This window comes from Mchenga conophoros, linkage group LG8 (genome assembly GCF_057382185.1).
Source record: "Mchenga conophoros isolate Kocher_MC1m ecotype Shallow Benthic linkage group LG8, M_conophoros_male_GT1.1, whole genome shotgun sequence".
Lineage (NCBI taxonomy): Eukaryota > Metazoa > Chordata > Actinopteri > Cichliformes > Cichlidae > Mchenga > Mchenga conophoros.
In genome coordinates, this window is record NC_140533.1 from 17,441,044 (window position 1) to 17,466,584 (window position 25,541).

General features: G+C 38.1%; 1 protein-coding gene across 1 annotated transcript in view; it reads right to left on the minus strand.

Annotated features, from left to right (window-relative positions):
* The window catches only part of atrnl1b (attractin-like 1b), a 71,564-nt gene continuing 46,023 nt past the window's right edge, over positions 1 to 25,541 (minus strand). The window contains exons 26-29 of the mRNA XM_085284593.1: positions 22,578 to 22,656; positions 10,138 to 10,245; positions 3,463 to 3,577; positions 1 to 2,107 (exon numbers count right to left, since the gene is read on the minus strand). Coding sequence (XP_085140719.1) covers positions 1,983 to 2,107; positions 3,463 to 3,577; positions 10,138 to 10,245; positions 22,578 to 22,656 — 427 coding nt within the window. The 3' untranslated portion in view covers positions 1 to 1,982. The remainder of the gene's footprint in view (positions 2,108 to 3,462; positions 3,578 to 10,137; positions 10,246 to 22,577; positions 22,657 to 25,541) is intronic.

Here is a 25,541-nt window from a genome sequence, read left to right on the forward strand (position 1 = left end):
TTTCAAGGTCTGTTTTTATTATTTATTTATTTTCTGGCATGTTGTCCATCCTTAAAATACACTGAAGAATACTGATATGCAGTTTCTCATCTTTTCTTTTTTCATTTTTTCCTCCTTCACGGTACAGTGAGACCCTGATTCCTGTGTAATGACACCAGTATAGGAATACTCTACAAACACAAAATTAAAACACAATAGCTGGCATACCACCATAACGTAATGCATCGTCGTAACCACTTTGTAACAAAAAGCAAGAGAATGCCCGTACAGTCTTCAAAGATGCACAATTCAAAAAGGGTTGACATTAAAACAACTGATTTAAGTCAACAATGAAAATCGAGTTAAATGCGCTATTACACAGGAATCTGTTAAATATCAAAACAAATTATTAACGGAAATGCTCTTTACACAAGTGTAGCAAAAGACAATTTATCATAGATATAATATTATCAGGTGACAAGGCCTAAAATAAATGATAACCGCTCTGTCGTTCAGTCATAAAAAACTTGACAAAAACACACAAACTGTCAAGGGATAAGAGTGACAAAGACTCACATTTGTTCCAACAAGACACTGTACAGCTCAGGGTGGATTTGGGGCTAAAACACTCGACAGCTTTGAAAACTCTGCAGATCAACATTTCCCCGCCGGTTCGTGGAAAGCCAAGGCATTATAAAAAGGTAACATAACCCATTGCACTGAAGGACTGAAATAAAGTCATAGCTTTAGAGGACTACTTAGAAATAAAACAAACAAACTAGTAAACAGCCAGAGGAGCTTAATGTCCCTGGTCCAAGTTTATAAAGTAGGCATCTTTCTCCAACAGTACATGACATCCACCCACCTCATCGGTCGAGGACGAGCTCAGGAGCCAAGTTGCACAGCAAAACGATACAGTTACAAACTGTAGTAAAGAATGAGTCAAGATCTCAGTTTTCTTCTGCGTTATCGTACTTCTTCAAAGGAGACTACACCGAAGAAGAAGAAAATATATATATGTATTACAAATGAAACAAAAAGTTTTGGAGATTTCCATGTTTTAGTTGGATGGTGGGTGATTCGTCCGTGCCTCCTCCAGTATGTGGTCACCTACATGCTGGTGGTGGTGGTAGTTGCAGTGATATCTCGGCAGTATCTGTACGTGTATTCCACTAAAAATACAGACTTTAGCCTAGCTGCGTGGATGACACTTATGTACAGGAGATGCTAAAGATCATTAATGGTGAGCGATGAAGTGGTATGACAAAATGCTCTAGTTGTTAAAATGCTATCACGTGGTTGAAGGATGGTAAATCGCACAAAGCTTTCCCCAGAAAAAGGCATAATGAGTTCAGTCCATAGCAAAGGCTGAGTTAAGAGCTATGTCATACAAACTAAATGCTTTAGCACCGTTTAATACCACTTGTTGGCAAGCAAAAAATAAAAAAAAGAAAGAAAAAATAGGGCGGGACAAACATCGCATAATATACTGGATCCCTAACCAGCCATTTTCAATCATTTGTTGCATTTCCTAAGTGGTGTCAGAGAAATCTGTTTACTTTGATACAACCTAACATATAGACACCTTTGCTTTTTCCTTCATGCTGAGCAAATTTGTGGTCTCCCAAAGTCTTTAAGCCTAAAGCTTCAACTGTTTCACAATCTCCTCATTCATTTGTCTGTCATACTCTGTAGTAGCCGCTGAGCCGTCAGGTGTCTGCTTAATGCACGCCACTGGCTGCCAAAGCTAAAGGGAGAGTCCAGGATCCAGGAGAAGGATTTCGGAGTTTGGCGTATGCAGGATAGAGCAAAAAGGGCAAAAAAAGGTAACACAGGTTGTGCTCTTGGAACGTGGAAACTTCTGTGGTAGCAGCTAAGTGAAATCTCGTACATGTAGTCATGCCGTGTCTCTGCAAAGGCTTCCAACTGGGATCTGTGACATGTTGGAACAATATAATGTCAGATGGTGTAAATCGGGGCCCAGCAGATAAAGTTTTTGCGACTCAGACGCAGGTCCCTTGGTGTGCTGGAGGAAGGGCTTTTCGGTTCTTTATGGCCAAAGACTTCTCCTTAAAATCTGACGCTTTCTGCTGTGAAACGTCTATCAGTGCACTCGCTACAATGAGTCCTGAGGAGGAGAAAGAAAAAGAACAACATGAGGGTGAGAACTCCCACAAATTCATTTGTTCGGTTAAACAATTTCATAGATATTTTTATGGATATGTGGCATTTCAACCAGTAAATGCAGGATTTCTTTACTTTGGTTGACAGTGAGACAATTTCACTTGTTATGGCAATGAAGGAGCAAGTTCTAGGATTTTTCTCCTAAAGATTGAAGAACTAAAGATGACTTAATTTTAACTACTTTCCCCTTCAAACTGACCTTTTTTTTTTAGATTGATCCTGATCCTGACCACATGCACTTTCACATTTGAGGCAGTGTGGCCTACATTGTTTTGTTTTTAGGTTGCTTTTAAGATTTCGCCATGGCTTACTTTAGTGCCATGTAGATCGACGCTCAATATCAAAGCTGGACCCTGAAGTTGATGTTTACTCTCTGCACAGGCTTATGGTCTATTATAAATTGTGCAAGTGGCCACAACAGGTCTACTGCTTTACAGACCACTGAGGAGGACATTTGAGGACATGTCACCTGACCAGATAATATGTTCATAAACTTAAATGATTAAAATAGACATAGTTGTGTGTAACCAACGGGCCCCAAATCTCATAAGTTCAAACTCACCAAGCATCAGAATGGGGAAGCAAGGTTTAAGTGACTGTGAATGTGGTGTGGCTGTTAGTGCTAGATGGCAGACATAAACCCACACAACCATCTCTAGGATTTTACAGAGAATGGCCCAAAAAAAGAGAAGATAACCAGTGAGCGGCAGTTCTCTTGGCAAAAATCTATTGTTGATGTCAGAGGTCAGCTTTGAAATAGCAGGAAGGCAGGGTAATTCAAATAACCCCTCGTTACAACAAAGGTATACAGAAAAGCATCTCTAAACCCACTGATCCTTAAAGCCAGTGGGCTACAGCAGCAGAAGACCACACCAGGTGCCGCTCCTGTTAGCTAACAACAGAAAGCTGAGGCTACATTTTGTAAGGACCAAAATTTAACAACAGAATATTGAGAACAAATTATTTATTCTGGTGAGTCTTGATTTCTGCTGCAAAATTTACATTGTAGGGTCTGAGTTCGGCATAAACAACATGAAAGCATGGAGCCACCCTGCTCTCTATCAAAGTTCAGGCTGGTAGCTGCGATGTTAAGGTAGAAAGCAGAAGGCCATCTAACTCTGTCCTAGTGAGGTGTGCCTCAAAAAATGAAATAAAATGAAAAAACAAAATGTAAACTTTCATTACTCAGAGAACCTTGTAAATGTAGTCTTTCCCACATAACCCTCATGACCCTTATGCCACAGCAGGGTTAATACATTTAACCATAAGACAAAAAGATGGTTACAGTTTTGTAGTTACCTGACTGTCCCGGTGGAGGTAAGCCTGAAGGCCCAGAGGGCAGGCGCATGAGGACAGTCAACACAGCTGCTTTTCCTCCTGAACACGGTTCCATTGCAACAGGTTTAGGTGCACCCTGAAGAAAAGCGACGGTAAAATAGAAAAGATTTTATGACTTGCTCTGGAAATAAAGTTGTTTATATTTATGTGAAAAATACTGCAGTGTGAAAAGCACACAGTAAATACTGCCTTAAGAAAAGAAAGCAAGACAAAAGTACTTCACTGCTTTTAACAACAACCCAGCACCTGTGGATTGGTATAGCCCTGCTTTATCAACTATCAACAAAGTATCGATGTGTCTTACTAGTCCTTCTTTCCCTGCAGTTACACATGTGATGTTGAATTTTCTTTGTTGGGAGCAGCAGACCAAAAATCACTCATATCAGCTGCTGGAGTTGCCCCACTTAAGACAACACACCCTCCCTTCCCTCCTCCTGAGACAAATGCTTTGATTGGTCACACAACAAAAAACACTTGTGTCTCTGTCAGACAGTCAAAGTGTGGAGACAATGACCTACCCTCGGACTTAATGGCCAAAAACTGCCCGTCTCGAGTGTGAAAAACATGTCATCCTGATAATGAATGTCAAGGGTTTCACAGCATGTTTTGGATGAGAGGATAGAAATTGTGGAATAATAACATGTCTGAATGGAATTGACTTTTTCTTTTTTTATTTCTGTGTTGGCTGAATTTAAAATGGAGATGAGAGAGGCAGCAGAGGCAGGATTAAAAAAAAAACAGGTCTGCATAAGCACACCCATTAAAACGTGAAAATCACGAGGCAGACTCGGTAATTTGTTTAAATGTATTCCACTGCAATCTGCCGTATATTTCACCCTGCGAAAACAAAAACACAAACACAAACACTGACGCTTTGGGTATTTTTAAAGCCGCATTGACTCCAAATACCTAATATACACAGTGAGTTAAGAGCAAAAGATTCAGGAAGTACATATCTTATTAGTTTTAGCTGCCAAATGGTAAAAAATATATGTTTCAGCATATTTGAGTGTAATTCAGGGCCACACAGTCTTGTTTCCTATGAAGCCTGCAGTGTAATTTTTAATGCAATAATTAAGCTTGCCATTTGAAATGCCATGATTCACAACTGCTCTTGTGTAATGGCGCAGCTATATCCATGTTAGGCACAACTTCCTAGTCTCAAATTGGCCCCTCTTTTGTGACATGCTATCCTGCTGTTAGCAGCTTGTAGTCATAAATGGATGGTCAATGCCATACATAGGTAAGCTGTGTTGCTGAAACAATGCTCAATGCACACTAATGTGCACAAAGCCAAGAAAATATACACTGCACCACCAAAACCAGGAATAGTCTGTGACACAAACTGTAATGGAGCCATATGTGGAGCCCTACCATTTGAACATTGTGTCAAAACTAAGAAAGAAAAACACCTGGTTTCCTACTCAATGTTGATTTAAAGCGACACTAATCTTTCATTTTTAAAGCCAATTTGCTAGCAAAGGCGACTCCCTGGAAGAACGACCCAGGATCAGTCCAGCTAGCCTCAAGTATCATCAATATCTAGTACTCTGAATAAGCTGCACCCTTCAAGAGCACAACATGAAAGAGTCGTGCTACATATACTCGAAACATTTTTCCGTATTGTAGGCTGACTTACGGTTCGTTTACGTGCATTGTTACACAATCCAATTAGGCTACATGGTCGGAACACAATATTCTCATGCATCTGCTCAGGCACATTCACCATCAAGAGGGTAATATTAAAACTACGACTGACATTAGAGGGTAATTAAATTGCCAGCCATTTCATGACCATTCAAGTGATCCTGCTAATGAATAGCTGCATAAGCTGCATTCATATAAAGGAGTTCATTTATTCCATGTTGATTTTTGATGATTTGTGAGATACACATGTATGGACCGCTGGGTGACACATCAGCTAAAATTGAGACTCGGAATCATCAGCACTGCTCAGCAGCAAAAGCAGAAGAACTAAAGATGAATTTGTCAAATTTAAAAGGAATGATCGACTACGTTTAGGCACGTATGGCTTTGATGACAGATCGCTAAAATGCTTTTATCTTCACAACTTTGGTCAGCTGCTGGTTAGATTGTTAAAACTCTTAATGGCCTCAACATCATTTGGGATTAACAGTTTATATGAAATCCCCTTAGGAGGTCCCCCCTATCTTTTAATTATTGATCCAGAATCTAATGCCACCCTTAGGTAAACTCCAAATCTAAGCTCTTGTTTGTGTTTAGTGCAGATTACCATTAGAAAGTAAACTATTTTACTTTTACAGAAATTTCCATTTGGTAGATGTGCCACTTGCTTATGCGCCCAGTTTGCTTTGCTGACATCGTTACCATGTACATCAACAATTTGATGGCTTCAGTTTGGTAAGCAAATATTTGTAGCCATCTGTAACTCTCCCCCGAACTGCAACACCAGCTCTGTTACAAGTGAACCATAAATTACACATTTTGGTTTGTGTAAGGCAGCAGGAAAGTTAAACCACTTTCTTTTGGCTCTCCCTCACTTCATTTAAATCCTTACGTTGCTCTGAGAAAAACAGACACATTCCTCCAGTGAAGAGGAAAATCAAATAAAGCTATTAATAAGTCATTTCCTTCAAGCTTAGTCGTAGGGTTGCCTTTTTAAATGGTCTAAAACTAGACAACTTTTAGATCTTCCAAAGATCTGAAAATAACACTTTTAGAATAAGTAGTGTATTCTAGTCATTCACAACCATCCACAAGCACATAAACATCCATACACAAATGCAAAACACAAAAACAACACACAATGTATCTCCTTTCCTTTCGCCACTGACAGGTGTCATCCATCATACTAGCTGTTCGTTAGTGGCTCCATATGTTGACTGCCCGGCCATAGTGAATATAGAGGCTGTGGTCTGCAGTGTTTGGGCACGAATCGCTCTGTCTAACAGCTGCTGACATCTTGGTCGCTAAAAGCCATGTCCATCTCGGGAGTTTAAACTAACCAAATGGAATAAAATGGCACAAAGGCTGTTATAATTTTCGCTCTCAGACCAGCTGGAGGGTCTGTAAGTAGTGACTGAGACATGCTACTAACTAATTCAGTGAGATCAATGCAGACGGTGCAGTTAAAGGATAAGGTCTTTTGTGTTCATGTTTTTTCCCCCTTTGTAAACTGCATTGGCTTCAGTGTGGATATGATATTCAAAAACCTGTTCTATGCTTTACTGCGTTAAAGCAGCGGGTCTGGGCTGGTGAAACAAATACAAAGCACAGCAACTGTGTCCTCTCTGACATCAAAAAATATTTCCAATAGCTAAGTGGCTCCAGATGCTGACCAATTAACCTTTAGAAAAGAGAAATAGGCTGGTTTGATATGTTTCACCTTCAGTTGGTGCCAAGTCATGTAATTGAGCTGTAAGTGGTCCACCGTAAGTATTTAGACACTTGGAACCACAGAGATTTAATTTTGTAAACATTTTTTCAACACAATACTTCCATGTACACAGATAAGATGCAGACATAGTGGCTTAACACAAATCATTTCAATAAATGGACGCTTAAAATTTTTTAAATTATTATTGTATTAACAAATGAATAAGAAATGTTATGTTTTAGCAAGCTTTTTAATGCAAAATACACCAACTTAGTCAATAAATAAATAACCGGTGGTTGACCAGTGCATTTGTCTGCATTCATTAAAAGATTACATATAGTTGCGGTGACCAACTGGTGTCCAGTAGCTGACCACTTTCGATCGTTGGCTGGTGGAAGACAACCTCTTAAACGGACTTCAACTAGGACTGCAATCACTCTCAGACAGATTGGTGAAGCTATAATTTATTAGACCTTTTGTCAACACATTGCATTCAATCCGAGTCCGTCTGCACTGATGAGCACAAGTCAATTGTAACATGCATCTTTGGGAACTCCACTCAACTAGTTATAGTCTTAAATATACTTGTATATCTATATGTATAAGTATACTTGTATAAAAGGTTGGCAAATACTAAGTCTACATCACTATCTGTGGAAGAATTTCTACATTTCTGCTGCAGTTCTGACTGGACTCTGAATGTAAGTAGTTATCATGAAGTTCTGTGGAATCTGAATTTTATATAAAGACGATTTATCACTATTAATCACCGCATTACAAGAAAAAGATTGCATGTAATTGCTAACTTGACCCCATTCAATCTCAAACTGAGAGCACTGCCAACTTGACGCAGCAGAATCGATTTGAAGATGGCAGCTGACTGAGCGTGTGCAGACCCGACCGCTGTCTTCAAAGTAACCATTTCAAAGACTGAAAATTCATTGCACGCAGTCGCAATAACTTTGGTTGTGGTGCAATCCCAAACTACTCTTTTATCTCTTGTGACTGTAGCATAAGGAAATGTGACCACAACAGCACTGCATTCTTTTTTCCAGCTGTTGCCTTTACTGGAAAATAAACAGATGCAGGAAAGAGAAGGGAGTATAACCCGGTCAGCTCAAGGTTAGTTGGGGTTACACCAAGAATATCAAAATGTGGTAAATTTAGACCCTTTATATAAGTAAAGTAAATGAAAGATCAGTTTTATGTGCACAAGTATGTGGTTATAAAAGTATAACAGGGAACAAAGCCAACTTCAATAAAGGCCATATGGACATCTAGGTGAAGGATTCAAAGTCCCATATTTAAAGGTCAATTCTGCATCTTGACAGGGTTGAGAAACAGGAGACTGACGATCTATTTTTTTTTTCCAGTTATCATTTTCAAAACAGCTTGCAATATTTTTTTACAGCAATATTCTCCAGTGACTCCTCTTTACTGTGCCGCATAACAAGAACATCATCTTTGATTTCTTTTTTGCGCAGGAGTGGGAGGAACAGCACTGCAATAAATTACTGAACGACAGATGGACACGTGTCCCACTGTCAAGTACGTAATTAACATTTTACCTGAATCAAGGCAGAGCACCGGCTTCCAACGCCACTCAAATTTAGGGTGTACTGTACCGCTTTACAAGTGCAACAATATAGTGCACTCAGACAGCTAAGAAGCATTGTTTTCCTCCTGTTTTGCTCTTTACATTGCCCTTCACAATACCATAATGCACAGTGAGCACCACTCAGCGGTACACTAATAGCTAATGTAGTGCCTCTTCGCCGGTTGCCACAGTGATTTTATTTCTCTCAGCTCCGAGTGACACAGGGCTTGTTCCTAGATGAGGAATCGGCCCTTTGTTGCTATGATGACGACGTACCTCTGCGTAGAACTTTAAACGATGCTTTTACTCCACATGGCATAGAGCCCCGCACTGTACTCAGTGCCAGCCTACCCCTCTACTTTCTATCTGTATGGGAGGAATAGATAAGAGTGGAGCAACTGGGGGCTACAGAATAATTCACACCAAAGGTATATGAGCATCCAAGCTAAACAAATTATCAATCACATTTCGAATGCAGAGGCACCATGTGGCATATTTCCAGTAAACAACCAAAGAGGATAAATTAGGCAAAAATGGAAACGGAGTAAAATACACCCGGTGGGCCATGAAATTATGAAATGTGCCAAAAACAGTCCCGATGTCATCATTTTAATATCAGAGCGAGCAATTTCCTGTGACGCTTTTAAAAGAAGTGGCCATTGCTTCTAGCTAGACGATTAAAACCACCATACAAATAATTTGAAACATATAATAGATGCTTTAAAAAAATATTAAAAAGAAAACATTGATTGGAAAATGATTGTAGAGGGCAACACAAATAAACAAGAGGCATGGAGAGAAAGGGTCACAACGGGCACATTTCTTATTGACTGGACGACTGAATAAAAGGTTGAAATATTTTGTGTTGATGGCACGAGATGGCTGAAAATGGCACAATAACCCCTAATTATGCAGCAATAATAACTGCCATACTCTACATGTCAGTATATGCACTAACAAAAAAGTGCTTGCTTTTATTTGATGTTAGTACAAATATAACTAAATGGAAATAACACAGTCTCAGTTTGAGGCTTGTGTCAAAACTGAAGGTTCTTCGAGATAATGGATTTTATAAACAGGGAATTTCAATAATCACAATGAAAGAAATTCATAAAGAATTCACTGTCAACCATCGCTATGTAAGATTTTTCCCAAGATGCTTCTGGAATAGAGTAATGAAAACGCAAATGTGCATCAAGAGTATTATTCTTAGTTTTCATATGTTTAATATTGGAGACTAAACCCAACAGTCAAATTAATCCGTATTTAATATATGCTGAGCCTAGCTATAGCTCCTCAGTTCAAGCCCTGAGTGAAACAAACCACTTTCTTCACAAAACCCATAAAGCTAACCTTCTTGACAGTGGCAGTGTCTCACAAACAGAAGGTTTGGACAGGTTTCTGTGCCTGGATGTCTGTTTTTAATGACGTCACACAGAGCAAAGACTAGGAGAAACTGTCTGAAATGCAGCGTTTAGAGCAGCTTGAAGCCTTACATGGATTACTTGTACACATGCTGGCATTTGTATTTAAATAGTTAGTCATAATTAACAAGAGTCTCTACAGCTGCAACGATATAACTAAGAGAAAATAATGAACAGCATAATAAGTTCCCGTTAACTTTACCGTCACAAATGTGATTATCTGTATGTGCACATGTAAGCGAGTGAGTAAGACTCACGTCAAGCACAGGCTGCAACACTTCTGTTACTTCTCCTCTGGCTTCCAATGAGACGTCGACTGAGGCAAAAGGACGACTGGCCATCTGCTGACGCTCTCTCATCAGTTGCTGTAATATCAAACACAGATGACAGATAAGCAAAACACAGGGCATACTCTCATACAACAATATCAACAGGGAAAAGCTTTTGGGGCTTTGTGATTGACTACATATAAAGACATAAACAGTACATATTTCAAACACATAATTTACACCAAAACGTAAAAACCCTGAAAGTATAATCATTTTAAGAGTCAGCCCATAAAAGTCACCCCAAATCAATATGAAGGCGATGGTTTGTGTGTGGGTAAAATCTATAGACACAGTAACTGTATTGTTTTTGTTTTTTTAACATACATGTTATAGAACTAAACTTTACAGCAGCGGTCCCCAACCCCCGGGCCTCAAAATCGGTACTGGTCCGTGAGTCGTTTGGTACCAGGCCGCGAGAGTTGAGGCTCGGGTGTGAAATGTATGGTTTTCAGGGTTTTTAAATCGGTTTTCAGCGTTATTTTGTTATCGTTTTTATCGTTAACTCCGTTTTCCTGGGTCTTTTCAAGTGTGTTATGAATAAATCTTCTTTTTTTCGGTACCCGTACTAGTTTTATTTTGTTGTATTTATCCGCGACACCTTAAAGGCTGGTCCGTGAAAATATTGTCGGGCATAAACCGGTCCATGGCGCAAAAAAGGTTGGAGACCACTGCTTTACAGGGTTAAAGAATGAGAAAGAATGAAGAACTGAAAATGAAATACTGATTTCATCGAGTGTAACCTATAGCTGCAGGGCTATTACAGTATGAAGCTAAAAATCAATAGCAGATATCAATGAGGAAGCACTAAAAAACTACTCATAAATGTCCATGACCTAAAGACATGGAGAATTACTACTCCACTGAGCTCCAAGTCTACTTTTTGTATTGAGTTGTTTTTTTATAGCCCTGAATTAGATGCAAAAATATTATATGAAATAGTTATGGAGGTACAAAAATATTCAAAGGATTTTTTTTAATATAATGGTACAAAATATATGATACAAAACTAGACAGATTCCATATGCATTAACATTAAAAATCAAAACCATCAGTGTAGGAACGTATCTCTCCAGATTTGACCAACACATTCTGCAATATATTTACCGGTTTCTCTCCAGGCTGTGGTGCGGTTATTACCCCACAGTGACACAATTTCTGCGGCTTTGACTGAGCAGAAAATAGCTTCTCTTGTTCCTCACTAATCAATATTGTAAAACAACTAGCGCCACACTTTCATCATTGTCTGATCAATATCTAAATAGGCTGCCATTTTAGTGCCAAGGACATCAGTGATTGTTATTGGATTTGTGATGAGCTTAAGTGTGTTGCATTAAGATCTAATTGTACTTCAGATTAGTAAGCATTTCAAGTGGTTGTGCTGGTCCACCTTATAACCTGACTATCCTCTGCACTTATCCTAGAAATTGTTTCACATGAAAAAAAAGTTAAGAAAAAAATGTCATTGCAAAAAAACCTTTTATATTCCTGAAGAAAAGCTGTGATTGATGTTTTAAGTAATCCAAAGAACAAGTAGGTGAGCAAATACACAAGGAAAGTCAAGGGTTGTTTTTTGTGCACATTGTGACATTATGTATATAAAAGTGATTTTTAAGCCACTGTAAAACTAAAATATAAGCTTTATTATAAGAAATGAATGAACTACTGTGATTAAAAGACCCACGTGTGACCAACTAGTTAAAGTAATTCAGCACTACCTCCAAGGTCAGGGATCATTTCATTGGATGCTACTGTATATGCAGACTAATATTGATTACCAGCTACAACAGCTTGGCTGGTATCATTTTCACTACAAGTCTGTCTGTGTGTGAGTGCATTTGTTCCCACCATGCAGCGCTTTTTGCTTTGAGCAGATATATTTTAACAATAAGATCGGATTGCACCAGTCATAGACAAGCAGGTTGGATCAAAAGGAGTACAATAGATGGATGTGGTCACAAAGGTCCATTGGGCCTCATTCGCTAATATTTCCATAGAAAATACTCTCGCAACATTATCGTTGGATTCATGAAACATGTGCAGCAACCTGTTTTATTCTTACCACCATGCGTATGTGAGTGAATCAGGATTAGTCTAATCCAGCAGGCTTGTGCAATCTGCATGCTACCTGCATTTCTCCTCATGACGAAGAGAAACTGAGCAAAGCAACAACAATAATGTAAGTGAGAAGTTGCAAGAAAAAAACTATTTTTATATCTATTTCACAGTACCTGTTTGCCCTCTGATAGGCTGACAACTTGTCCAGTGTGGAGCCTTTAGCCATGTGACAGAGAGGCTGAATTGAATAAGACTAATTGATGAATAATGATGATAATGATAACAGCAATAATAATAATACTAATTCAGCTGTGTCAAACTTTGAACACAGCATGTACAAATACTTTGTAGCACAGCACATCGCATTTGTATGTAAGCCACCGTAGAATTCAAATGCTTCAATAACAGAACATTTTTGTTGCCTTCTGTAGTTTATCTCATGCAAAAAAGCTCAGATTTTTCATCTCTAATAAACAATTTAAGTAGTCTCTAATTTATCTCATCCCATTAAGAAAACTGTGTGTGACTGTTTGGGTCAGTTGTATTACGCTGAGTTTTCTGTCGGCACAGGAATTTGTCCTTGGGGCAGTAATGAACCCTGAAAATCTTGTGTCCAGACCTTCACCCTCGCTCACCCTGAATATAATTAGGTATTCATTAGTCTGGCCATTAATTGGCAAATTCATACGAGGTCTGGAAAGGTTGACAGCAATGTAGAAATGAACAAGGGGGGCTAGCAGTATATCAAGGACTCGATCTGTGTAACAGGTTTATAAAAATACTATTAGGCCTCTGCATTCATTATCTAAAATTGCTGTTGTTCTGTTGAGGATGTACACTGGAAAACACCAAATAAGATGTCATAACACTAATAAGATATTTGGTAGCAAACAGTGGTTCAACACCAAGAACACCTTGAAATAGGTAGACCTCTTCAAATGATTTTGGTCTTATCTATCCATCCATCCATCTATGCGTTTATATCTATAAAAACCCTATGCATATATATTTTTCTCACTAAAGACACACACACACACACACACACACACACACACACACACACACACACACACACACACACACAAGACCATACTGCACAATTGATCTTATATAAAATATTGTAGATATCTAATAAAAACATTTTTTAATTAAAACACAGCCTTAATCAACCTAAAAGACCCAAAAATGAAACAATAAACAGTAAAAATGTTTTTTTAATCATTTCATTATTACATTGTTATGTACGTATATTACGTTTTGTATACATCTACCTTAAGTACTTTCTAATAGATTATTTGTTTAACTTAATTTGCTAATTTAACAGGGATAATTGACATTATAACACCTGTGAAATAAAAAGCTAACCACAGGCCAGATGACAGACACAACATATTTGATTCTGTGCTGATTGAAGTAGCCTGTGCACAACAACAAGAAAGGTAACTACCTGGCATAGCAACACAAACCCTTCAAGTAAGCACACAGTCCTGCATAGACATAGCATACTCATTTGCAGAAAGATACAGTATTCCGTTCGTTTAGAAGGAGTACATTATGATCTGTGATTGCACCTGACTTTTTCATTATGATAACACTTGCTAATAATGATCAGCAAATGTTGTTTCCTGAATTTTCTCATTTCTACCAATGCACGTATAGACTCAGGTGATTATTTTGCAGTCCTATATAAAAGAATGGAAGGTGGGCCATAACTTTATTCTCAATGGTCACTGGGACATAAAAATGAATGCACATTATCCCCAGTCAAAAGCAATACAAATCACTTAGAGTTTGCTGACTTTCACAGAATTAAAGCCTGATTAACAAGTCGGTCCACACTGCCAACACAAACAGCGTCTGTTCATCCCACAAATATGAACAGTGAACAAACTCCATGCTAATTTTAGTTATGGCCACAATAATCCAAAAGAAAGTGAGACAGACTTTTACTGTTTCTTTAATATGATGAGTAGAGATGTTACAGCCACAACCCAGCTGCAGCATCAGTGATTAATATCATGACTGCCTTGTTTCTGTTTTCTTCCACTCTACGCAGGATTCTTTCAATGCCATATAAGTGTAAGTAACTAAGTGTAAGTACATGTAAGTAGTTATTAATTGGGGTCGGACTTTTAAAACACTGGAAATCTAATTGTAGTCTGGGCCAAGGTTAAAAATCGGATAAACAGCCAGTGCATCCTGTGTGTCCTACACTCTGAAAATGAAAGTATACTCTCTTTCAATTCAAAGGTTTTACTTATCAGGACACATTAAAAAAAAAAAAACCTGTCCCTTACCAAATTAAATTTATTTTAATACAACCTCAGAACAACAAGGAAACATCACATTACACAAATTATAACAAAAATGCAGAAGCATTGTGTGAAAAAGTAACCCCAGTCGAAATGCTCCCACATGAATTAAGAAGATAAGTAGAACCGTGTGACGCTAATGAAATCATTTGACTAATCCAACATCAGCAAATGTGAGGACCTCGATCAAAGCACAAGATTTGGCATTTTGCTGATCTGAAGTATTGTCTACAAAGCCACTTCCAAGCAATCTGAAGTCCATCACTCTCCAGTGAGAAATATTATTCACAAGTGGAAAACATTGAACATTCACAGTTGCTAATCTCACAGAAGTGGCCCAGCAACTTGACCCCAAGGTTGGACTTTGCAATGCTATGAACCTGTTCAAACTGAATAAGTTTGGCTTGTTTGGAAGAACAAACAACAAGACTTCTGGCCTTACTGCACAAACACCTCACATCAACGATGGTGGAGAGAGGATGATTTGGGCTCGTTTTGCAGTCACAGAACCCGGGAACCTTGCAGTCATTGCGTTGACCATGAACTCCTCTGTATACCAAAGTATTCCAGAGTGAAAAGAAGTGAAATGCTGTCGCCGGACCTCAAGATAAACAAATGCCCATAAACCTCAGTGAACTAAAGGAACGCTGTAAAAAACACAGTTAGCCCAAACGCCTCAATAATGATGTCAGAGACTGATACAGAAAATGATTACATCAAGTTATTGCTGCTTAAGGTGGTTTAATAATTAATGGAATCAAAGGGCTGTGGGGCTTGGTTTCTCACACAGTGGTTTTCCATTTTTGGTTTTTAATAAGTAAATAATGACATGGTGTATTATGAGTTTTTTTTTCTTATTCATCTGAATCATTTTAGAACCCGGTAAGGACCAGACGATGTTTTATTAGGTCCTGATACATAAAACCTCAGAGCTAAAAAAGAGGGTGTATTTTGTGTCAGTACATTATTTTGAAGATGCAGCTGTTACTGTATTGTTGTACAGACTTGCTGGTAGAACATGCATGAAAAAAGGCCCCAAAAACTGCACCGATTTGTTCCCTCAGTCTGAAAATATTGCCTAGGGGAGGTAAAGCTAAGGGGAAAAAAACAACAATATGAAATTGAGATTGATCACCTGATTGATTTTTCTTTTGTAGCTCTGATTTTTTAACTTACATCTGAGGTCCCGTGTTAGATTGTTGTACATCTCTACTATTAAACGTCAAAGCAGCAATACCAAACCAACAGATCTGACCTGCCTAGGCCACCACAAGTTGAAATGAGAAATTTTGCCCTTTGCAATAAGATAAACACAGGCTCGAGTGCCAAGCAAAGTTGTTGCAAAACAAGAAAACAGCTCACCGGTTATTACTGGTTCCAACACAAAAGCTTCAAATCCAACAACGTTCATTGTAAATGTCAGATAGAAGCAATGTTATTTATCATGGTGCAGAATTAATTTAAAGCAGCAGCAAATCACAAAAAGAGAGCGGGAGCAAAGTCGGGGAATGCTTTGCTCTGTGTCCAGAACATGTTTCAGAAATGTGCTGGGAATACAATCATCAAAGGTCCAACACAATACCGGAAAGATTCTAGAAATGAATACTAAGTTACTGACAAAAGGCGAGAGTGAACTCTGTAAAACCAATTAACGTTTGTGCAATGACAGACTGATTTTGTCAAGAATACAAGCTGGAGCCATTCACAGTTTTGATAAGGGTGGGCATGGAGTGCATTACTATGCAACTTGATTAATTTGGCAAGTGAGTGCATGAATTATCTGTCTAGTGAATACAGCATTTTGTTCCCTTCACTGGATTCTATAAAAGGGTAGGTGTCATCCCGCCTCTGAGCATATTCTACACCTAAGCAGGTCACTTTGTCCCTTTCAAAGATCACTGGCTGTACCCACCGGCTCAGTCCCGCAGAATAAAAATAAAAGTAAACACTTCATAAAATGGAAAACAAAATGTTGAAGTGCTTGAGTATGGGAGGTTAAATGAATATATAAAATAGTCACTTATTAGTAAGATAGCTTCTAAACTTCCAAACTGTGGCATAAGTTGTACTACTAATGACAGTCGTGCTCGATGTGTAACTTAAGGTGGAATTATTAGAGCGCAAACTTTAAACTGAACAAAGGACAATCAAGGTGACAAGAGGCTTAAGAGTAGGATAATCTTATTGTAGCAATCGATGACTGCTGATTGAGCTCTTCAAGAGCACACACTGAGACCAACAAGTCTGCAGAGGGACAAGCGAAAATTATGTGGTTAGTAATGTGTTCCTTTCACTTCTGTCAATGAGAGCACAATAATAAATCAGGCAATCCAAATGGGTGTTGTTGAAGTGGCTATTTTGGGTGATACTTAAGGCTCTTGGTGCCTGTATGAAAAAGCAGGATGTGTATTTAGGTGCTAGGCAATCAAATGCATGGAGTCCTCTTTGGAATGCCATGTTTTTGCCTTGCCAATGGAGTATTTGTTTACGTTCTTTGCAAGAAAAATTAAAGTGAATGTTATTATGATCACTTGCAATAAACACGCATGCCATTCAGCCCTTAAACTCAGGGGTCTTTTATGTGAAAGTGCCTACAGCACATCTGCACACACACACAAAGGGCTTGGTTTGGCTCATTCTGGCCAAGACCTGAAGTACACTCAAATTCAGACAGGAAAATGGACAGCTGTGAACATCACACACAAGCAGCTGTTTTGATTCCATTTCCTGGTTTGTGTAGATGATGTGTTGGCAATAACTTGAGTGCGTTTTCTGTGAACGCACATCTACGCATTTGCAAGAAATTGATGGTCATGTGGTCTTCCGAACAACCAAAACAAATAACTATAAAAGCTAGAGTCCCAAGACAAAAACACATATACTGAAATAAAAATATACCACAAGCCTTTGCGCTAACTTTTACATTCCTCACTTGCTTGTCTTCAGCTGACACAACAATCATTGCGCCATCAGATCTGCCCATCAGTAGTTATGAAGGCCACGATAATGTAATAATAATGGTCCTTTCACCTACAATAGCACAAGAAAACATTGCTCTACACAACCATCTGTATTTACATATGTTGCGAAGCATGTCTCTGTGTGTGAGAGCGATAAAGAGAGGAGCTGCATTAGATAAATTCATGTGCTTGTGTGTGTATCATCTTTGTGTTGCAGTCTCGTGAAATGTCAACACTCCCTCCCTTCTGTTCCCCCCACAGGTAGCTTCAAAGAGGTCAGCCCTTGTCCTCTTCTGTGGCATTTACAGCTGTTGTCTTCCTCCCTTTTTCCCCACTCAGGATCCAAGTCTTGTCACCTACCTTCAACTAAAATTATTCAAATATAAAAGCTGTCACTTTGAAACCACATCCTTTCAAGTCCACACAAAAAGAAACCCCTTATTCAATTATTCATTTAGTGTGGTAAATGATCAGCCTTGTAAGATTAACTTAATAGAAGGAATTACATATTCTCCATTTAAAGGCTCGTGGAATGCTCTTGTTTATTATTGAATCATTGGGTATTGGGTATCCTCCATTCACAGCTATTCTTTTACGATTATGTCCTTATTATTATGACAATGATTGCTTGGATATAAAGAAATACTCTTGTCAAATTTGATCCTGAGACAAAAAAAAACCCCACAAATATAAATATCATATAAAACTATTGCCTTTTCGATCCAACACATTACAGAAGGAGTAATACAGACTTCACATCAAAAAGCCAATACCAAGTATCAGACATCCATATGCCACTTGGCCTAATCAGAATCTCATTATTGTCTCTGCCATTCCTGAAAGCCTCATTAGGACTCATTCATTCCATGCCCTTATGTCAGATTGAGGCTTAAATGGCCCCGCAGACCAAATCCTCCCATCTTGTATTTGGACAAGTCTTGTAAGTGCTGAGGCTGTGCACCAATTCTTTCAAATTAACTGGACATAGTGTTTACAAAAGAGCCAAATCAGGTCATCAATGAGACAACACTGACAGAACTGAGTCGGTTAACCTAACACTACAGGAGACTTAGTACCGTAGTTATAACTTTACTTTGGTTACTACACAACATCAAGTAGCTAGTATTACAAGCAGTGTAGTAAATCAGACATTCTGTTTTCCACCACTCGCTTGGCACTGGATAATTATCTGAGTAACAGTGAAAAATAAGGGCAAAACTGGTGGATTAGAAAATAATCCTTCAAATCTACAGTAACAGAGTTATTTTAAAAATTAGTGAATCAATGTGTAGCTGATGAGAAAGAAAATGACTCTTATAATCTTTTGAATCACCTTTTCTCCAGGTAAATTGGCGGGTACAGGACTTAAGTAAAAAAAAAAAAAAGAAGCTGTTTGACCATACGTGTTCAACTAGCAAACACAATGTATTTACCCTGGAATAAATATTAACTTAATCATTAAATCTTGTACCTATAAAATGTGCTCACTGAAGCCTAATGGAGAATAATATGTTTAATGTCCAGAATTGGCTGTGTAAAATGAGCAAACCCAAGAGTGTCCTCTCTAGGAAATGAAAGTGATTTTGTGTAATTGCCTTTAGAGCAGGCAACAGAAAAAAAAAGGGGGAAAGAAAGCAATATTACTTTTTATTTCCTCTTAGGATTGATTATGGTCCAACTCCAATCCATCCTTTCACCCTCCCACTGTGAGAAGAGCATAACTCCATGAAGTCATCCTTGCACCTGCTGGAGGATTTCTTAATTAACTGTAAAAATACAGCAGCAAGCTTTAGACGCCCTCAGCTTCCTCCAATAGAAATAGGAACTTGTTGTTTAGCATCCTCTGATATATACCGCCATCAATCATGTATTCCAATCTTCAGACTATTTTACTCCAAATCTTTTAAGCTTTTTCAACATTTCGTAAACACTCCTGCTTGTCTCATGTCTTTCCTTCTGACTTATTCTGTAATATTGGCATTTATAATGGCAAACACTAAAAAGATAATAAACAAGTTATGAAGCACTTTTCAAATGTGAGAAAGCAATGTACAATTGTACAAATTTTGCAAGAAACCCGCCCCTCCCTGAGCCTGGTTCTGTTGGCGGTTTCTTCCTGTTAAAAGGGAGTTTTTCCTTCCCACTAACAGCAACCTGCCTGCTCATAGGGGGTCATATGATTGCTGGGTTTTTCGCTATATGTATTATTGTAGGATGAATTATTAATTTTGTTTTGTTACCGAGACAGTCCTGAGGATAGCAAGTCAGTACTGGGACAACTTTACAAGTTATAAACTTAGTTGGTTTAAGAACTGCACCTAATCCAGCAAGCTCTCCATATGAATGTCCAAACTGAATGAAAGTATCTAGGCAGCGGGTGCATGGGCATGCAAGTCTGTTATAAATTAACTTGTAGATATAGACTTATAATAGAGTTTACTAAAGAAATCCAAGATGAAGATGTAAGCTGAAGGTCACTCACAGAAACGTTGGATCCTTTTCCCAGCTGAAACGTTTTTAATGTAATCAAAATCAATAAAAATTATGGTAATAGCTCATGCTGCATTAGATGTGAAGATGAAAATTAGTGGTTTGAGCTTATAGCTTCAAAAACATACAAGCACTCAGAAAAATAATGCACTAGAAGTCCTACTTGATATATGAAACTTTTTTACTCAGATAGCACATAAAAAAGACCTTTACTGTTTCTGTAACAATCTCTTAGGTATTGTGGAAGAGTGCTCATGAGAACTGCCACATAAGAAGTAGTTGAAAACTACTTGCACAGCTGAAGCACCCATTACAGTGTTGAATAACACCCTCCAGGCTGTTACAGCTTTCAGGAAAAGGTTACCGACACTGCTTCTCCTTAAAATGTTTCTTTAAAAGTAGGGCTTCTGAAAAGAACATAAGGGAAACCTTGAGCTACTGTTTTTCACATATTTATAAAACCGTGCACTAGAAATCAAAGCCTCATCTTTTCTAACTGGTGCAAGTTTTCACTCTGTATAATCTAAGAAGTTCTGTAATGACATATCAACAAGAAACTCCAGTAGGTGTGCCTTCAAATACAGAGCAATAAATAATATGAACTATATATACATGTATATATATATATATATGTATGTGTACACGTTCTTTTAGCCACAACAAAACTTTTAACCCAGAGAAATTAAGATATAGGGGGTTTTATTTAACTATGCATTTGTTTTGATCGGATGCCTGAAGGACAGTGACAAAACAGATGAGCAAACAGAAAAGTGAGCAGAATTTTAATGCCATGAGCCATCTGCTCGCATTAATTTTTTATTGACTTTAATTCTTTGGATAGGCATGATTCGAACTCACGGCAGCTATCATTCTTCTTTATTTTCATATATCAATTAGAGAATATAAAATTCAGATCCCATAATTATCAATGTCATCCCCGATGGGGATATAAATTGTGAGAGATTTATTAGTAGCCCACATGTCATAAAGGCTGGATACGCACCAAATGAAAACTCCTGCTATTGAGTACCAAACAGCATCCAGGAGAATGTATGGATTCACTGAGGAGATGGAAATGTCAGTTACTCTGATAGAAACCAGAAACCAGCCGATACAGTTTGGGTTAAGGGCAGTGAGATGAATTTGCATATATTTGCCTTTTCCCTAAATTTCCTCCACAGTATCCTTCCTTCTAACCCTCTCTTATAATTTCCACTGACAATCATCTCATCTATAATCCTTCTTCTTCCCCGTCTTTTTCAGCCCTATCTTTCCAACGTTGAATTTTAATGATTCATATCCACCTTTTCCTTTGGTCATTCACAGTATCTGCACTTTCTCCTTTCTCGTTCTTCTTTCCACTGGGCCATTAAACTTAAATTCACAATTTATCACAATTATCATCTTTACTGTTAATCATATGTATTTCTGACAAAATAATCAAATAGTCAGCCTAAAGCCCTCTAAAAGGAGTTCTAAACATCATGCTGAGAACCTTACAGCCTGCCCTGTACCATCATCAGCCTAATGGTGACACCTGAGCAATCAGAAGGGGTGAGTCAATTTTCTATCCACGTGTAACACGCAATTTAGCAACGCAATTTTAAATTGTATCTTTATATCTTTAGTCACTTTCTTACTAGCAGCATGTTGCAAAAAGAAAAAGAAAAAGAAAATTTCCTCCAATTTCTTTAGTTTTCTCTATGTAAATGCCAAAGTCATAAAATGCCAGTTTAGCTGGTATAAAGTAGTATTTTTCTAAAACCACCTCAGAAGTGGAAGGGTGGCTGTAGAGAAGCCATTTTTAACAAAGGCAAACAAGGCTTGAGATCTCTCAAATTACACAAGAACTGGACTGAAAATCTGCGTTAACATGTTGCCCCAAAGTGAAGGCTCTCTCACAGAACAAAAGGCAGACAACATCCAAAGAACTCTGGCATATCCTCGAAGAAATCTGTCGAGCTATTCCCATAGATTACTTACAGAAATTACAAGAAGGTGGTTATATCAACTCTTTAGAATTGTGCCCACTCTCATTTTGCCATATATAATGTGTATATATTTTTTCCTAGCAAAATATGAGGGGTGAGGAAAATATGAAGAAATGGACAGAACTATAAGCATTAAAAAATGTAATCAAACCACAATCTACCAGTCTGAAAGCAGTCCTTTAACCACAGTTATCATCCGAGTTAAGCTCCAACTCCTGATTTTACAAATAACACAGTGACGGATCTCAACTCTCCACTCTGTGGGTAGTGCAGCATTGCCAACTCCCATACAACTCTTGAAATCTGATTTCAGACACTGTCTTGAAGAGAAAGAACAAATGCTGCCCTCTTTCCTTTTGATTTCACTAAAGAGCAGAAGTCAGACTGCCTCTGAGAAGAGAGGGGCTGTGTGTATTTGGAACAGAAGCTGTAACAACATGCAGTGATTGTCACCCCACGTTCCTTAAAACGCCAAATGCTTTTGCATAAACAACCGGCATATTCACAATTTGTTAAAGTCAGGTGTATTTATGTAAGCACGGTGTGTTTTATCGACTTACCTCTCGTCGTCTAGAAGCCCAGCAGGTTTGTTTGATCTTCCACACCACCGCTGCCACCAGGAGTAGTGACAGAAAGCAACTGTTTTGACAGAGAGGAAACAATATCAGCAAAATATTCTATTTTTTCATATGCATATGCAACATTAAGGTAGCCCCATATGAAATCATTTAAAGCCTTTAGCTACAGTAGAGCTCCTTTTTGGTTGCAAGCAACCTGAATGAATGTCACCGTGACCGAGGACATGCTGTTTTTAATTTAGCTGAAAGTTTTTGCCTTCAGTTTGAAAGATTGTGTAGAATTGTCGAAGTGCATTGTGGGGGAGGAAGGGACACACACACAGACACAGAAAAAAAACTGGCAGATTATATTTTTACTTGCAAGCTTGTTGAAAGCATAATCTCTCTTTGGGTCAAAGGAGCAGGCAGTCCTTCAAATACCAGCTCTGCGCAACACCTCACAACTTGTCGTATTGTTTATTTTTTGTATCTAAACAAAGGGCATATCATTTATTAATTAGTAAGATTTATCATGTTTGGACAAAGCCACATTAGCCCTTTTCTGCTAATCTAAGCGGCCGTGCAACTTCCAGCAATTCTGCAAAACAATGAGCTCAATTTTGCGAGCTTTTCTTACAGTACAAGTACGTAGCTTCGACATGATTAAACTCCTGACATTATCAGTGATCAAGACAGGACAGACTCAAAATTTCAAAGTTTCCTGCTAACAAAACAGCGAAGATGATTTGAAGAGGCGGAATATTCATTTCTCAGTAGACTGAATATTTTGGCTGATTACTTCAATTAATAATCCGACAGCACATTAGTCAAGGGAAATTCAGCAAGGTCCGAGCTCTACCGGGATAGAAAAATATGACTGATTGAGAGCTTCCACTTCATTATCCATGTGACAGATGAGAATGTAAAGATTATTATCTGCTAAAGAGACATTTTAGCTTTGTTTTAATTAAGAACATGTGTCAAATGGTGTTTTTACCTAAGCAAGCTCGTGGAAAGTATTAGTGTTGGCTTACATTTGATTTAATCAATTACTTTAATTACTTTGAACAATCTGAAATTTGAACATTTTATCCACTTGAAACAAATAAGGGTAAATATTTTCACATTTCCTTCAAGCCATTCTCTAATCACTGAAATTAAACCTGTGTTAAAGCACAGGAATAAAGGCGATGCCGTTTTGATTTGAAATGCTGCAATAGGAACAGTAAGATGTTGACTTGATATGCTACATTTCTACAACAGGTCCATTGGCCAGGATGTTTGAAGAAAGTGATAACAGGAAAAGAAAAAAATAAGTAAAGTGAAATTTAAGCGTTGACTGAAGTGAAACTCTGCTTCAAATATCACGGTCACACATGAAATGTATTTTAAGCTTTGAAACCGTTTCATTCTTTTAGAAGTACTTGAGCCATCTTAGACACCTTTGAAGATAACAGTGAGCGGCAGAAAAAGGGGTTGAGAGTGTCTGAATGGGATTTTCATGTGGCAGAAATGACCAGACAGATTTTTGGCTGTAGAACACAAAGCGTAATCACGCTAACTAGATTACAACTTAGACAAGTGAAGTTTATGAATTCAGATGAAGAAGAAATATGGAAATAATGGAAAAATACTAGGTGTCAAAAGGCTTGCAGTGGAAAAGGTAAAGTAAACACTGAATAAACATAGTTGAAGAAGAGTCATGCTGTCATTTCGTCGCCCTCTACCTCTTATACAAGGAGGCCTAGAAACCCTGTGGGGTGATTTGACATTTTGTCATCAAGCTGATTATGTTTCCTGCGGATTTCATCCCTCTTCAGAAAAAAAACAAGCTGTTTGTCACTGCATCAAGGCTTTTTTTTCTTTTTCATGGGTCAGTAAAAACTGGACAACAGAAGGATGATGTAGACATTATGAGAATTATTATCACCTCTCTAACAATGGAAACAAATCCTGGATCTTAGAAATACTTAAAGCATAAACAGTTTTTATAACTAATACTGAAACAACAAAAAGAAGGACCAAACTGTAGCTGCGTTGTGTCCATGTTGTGAACCTGTTCAAAACTGTTTTTGTGTGTAATATATTTTAGACAAACTAAACTATCAGCCTCTCTTTTTCTTTCCAACGATTCCTGAAATTGGCTATTGAACTGTAACGTGATACGCTTGAAGCAGAGGATCACTGTTTGTGTGACAGCTTTACGGGAAAGTTATTGTGGGTTGTGTAATGATGGGCAGGTGCCTTGGGCAAAGACGATCTTCTATTCCCTTCGTGACACCTACACACATAGCATTTTAGTCCATTTAGCTACTCTGGGCAGCACAAGATCAAAAAATGAACGCCTATACACAGAAAACAACTCTTGCTATAAGGTCAGTAACCAGAAACCACACATATGGCTGTGGGGAACATCTTCTGAATCTTTTCACAGATAGCAATATTTAGGATAACTTACAGTATAAATTTTGCAATTATACTCACATCTTCTTAACTTATTCAGACTTTGATGTACCTTTGAGACAGCCCAATTTACTCCTTTTAAACATTTCAATGAAAGACTTTCATCGCAGTTCTCTGGATGAAAAATCATTAACAGTCCTCATATCTTGATCGCCCACACCTTCTATTTAGATGGCACTTTCATAGAAATGTGCACCTACTTAAATTGTAACTGGCAGTTCATTTGGCACTTGAAAAAGGAAAATTGCTACCTTGAAGACACAAGAAGCATTTACATGTATTCGGTTAGCAGAACTGACCTAAAAGGCTCACATAACTCAGTAAGGCCCAGGAGAGAAGAGCTGAGAGTGACGATATAGTGGATAATGTTTCCTGACTGGAGAACACTTACAGCCCTGTTTCCAAATAGTAGGGATGCATTGCAAAAATTAAATAAAACCAAACACAAGTATAAAATTAATCATTTAAAACATTTTTTTCCATTAGAAAGTTTTTAAAAAGTTC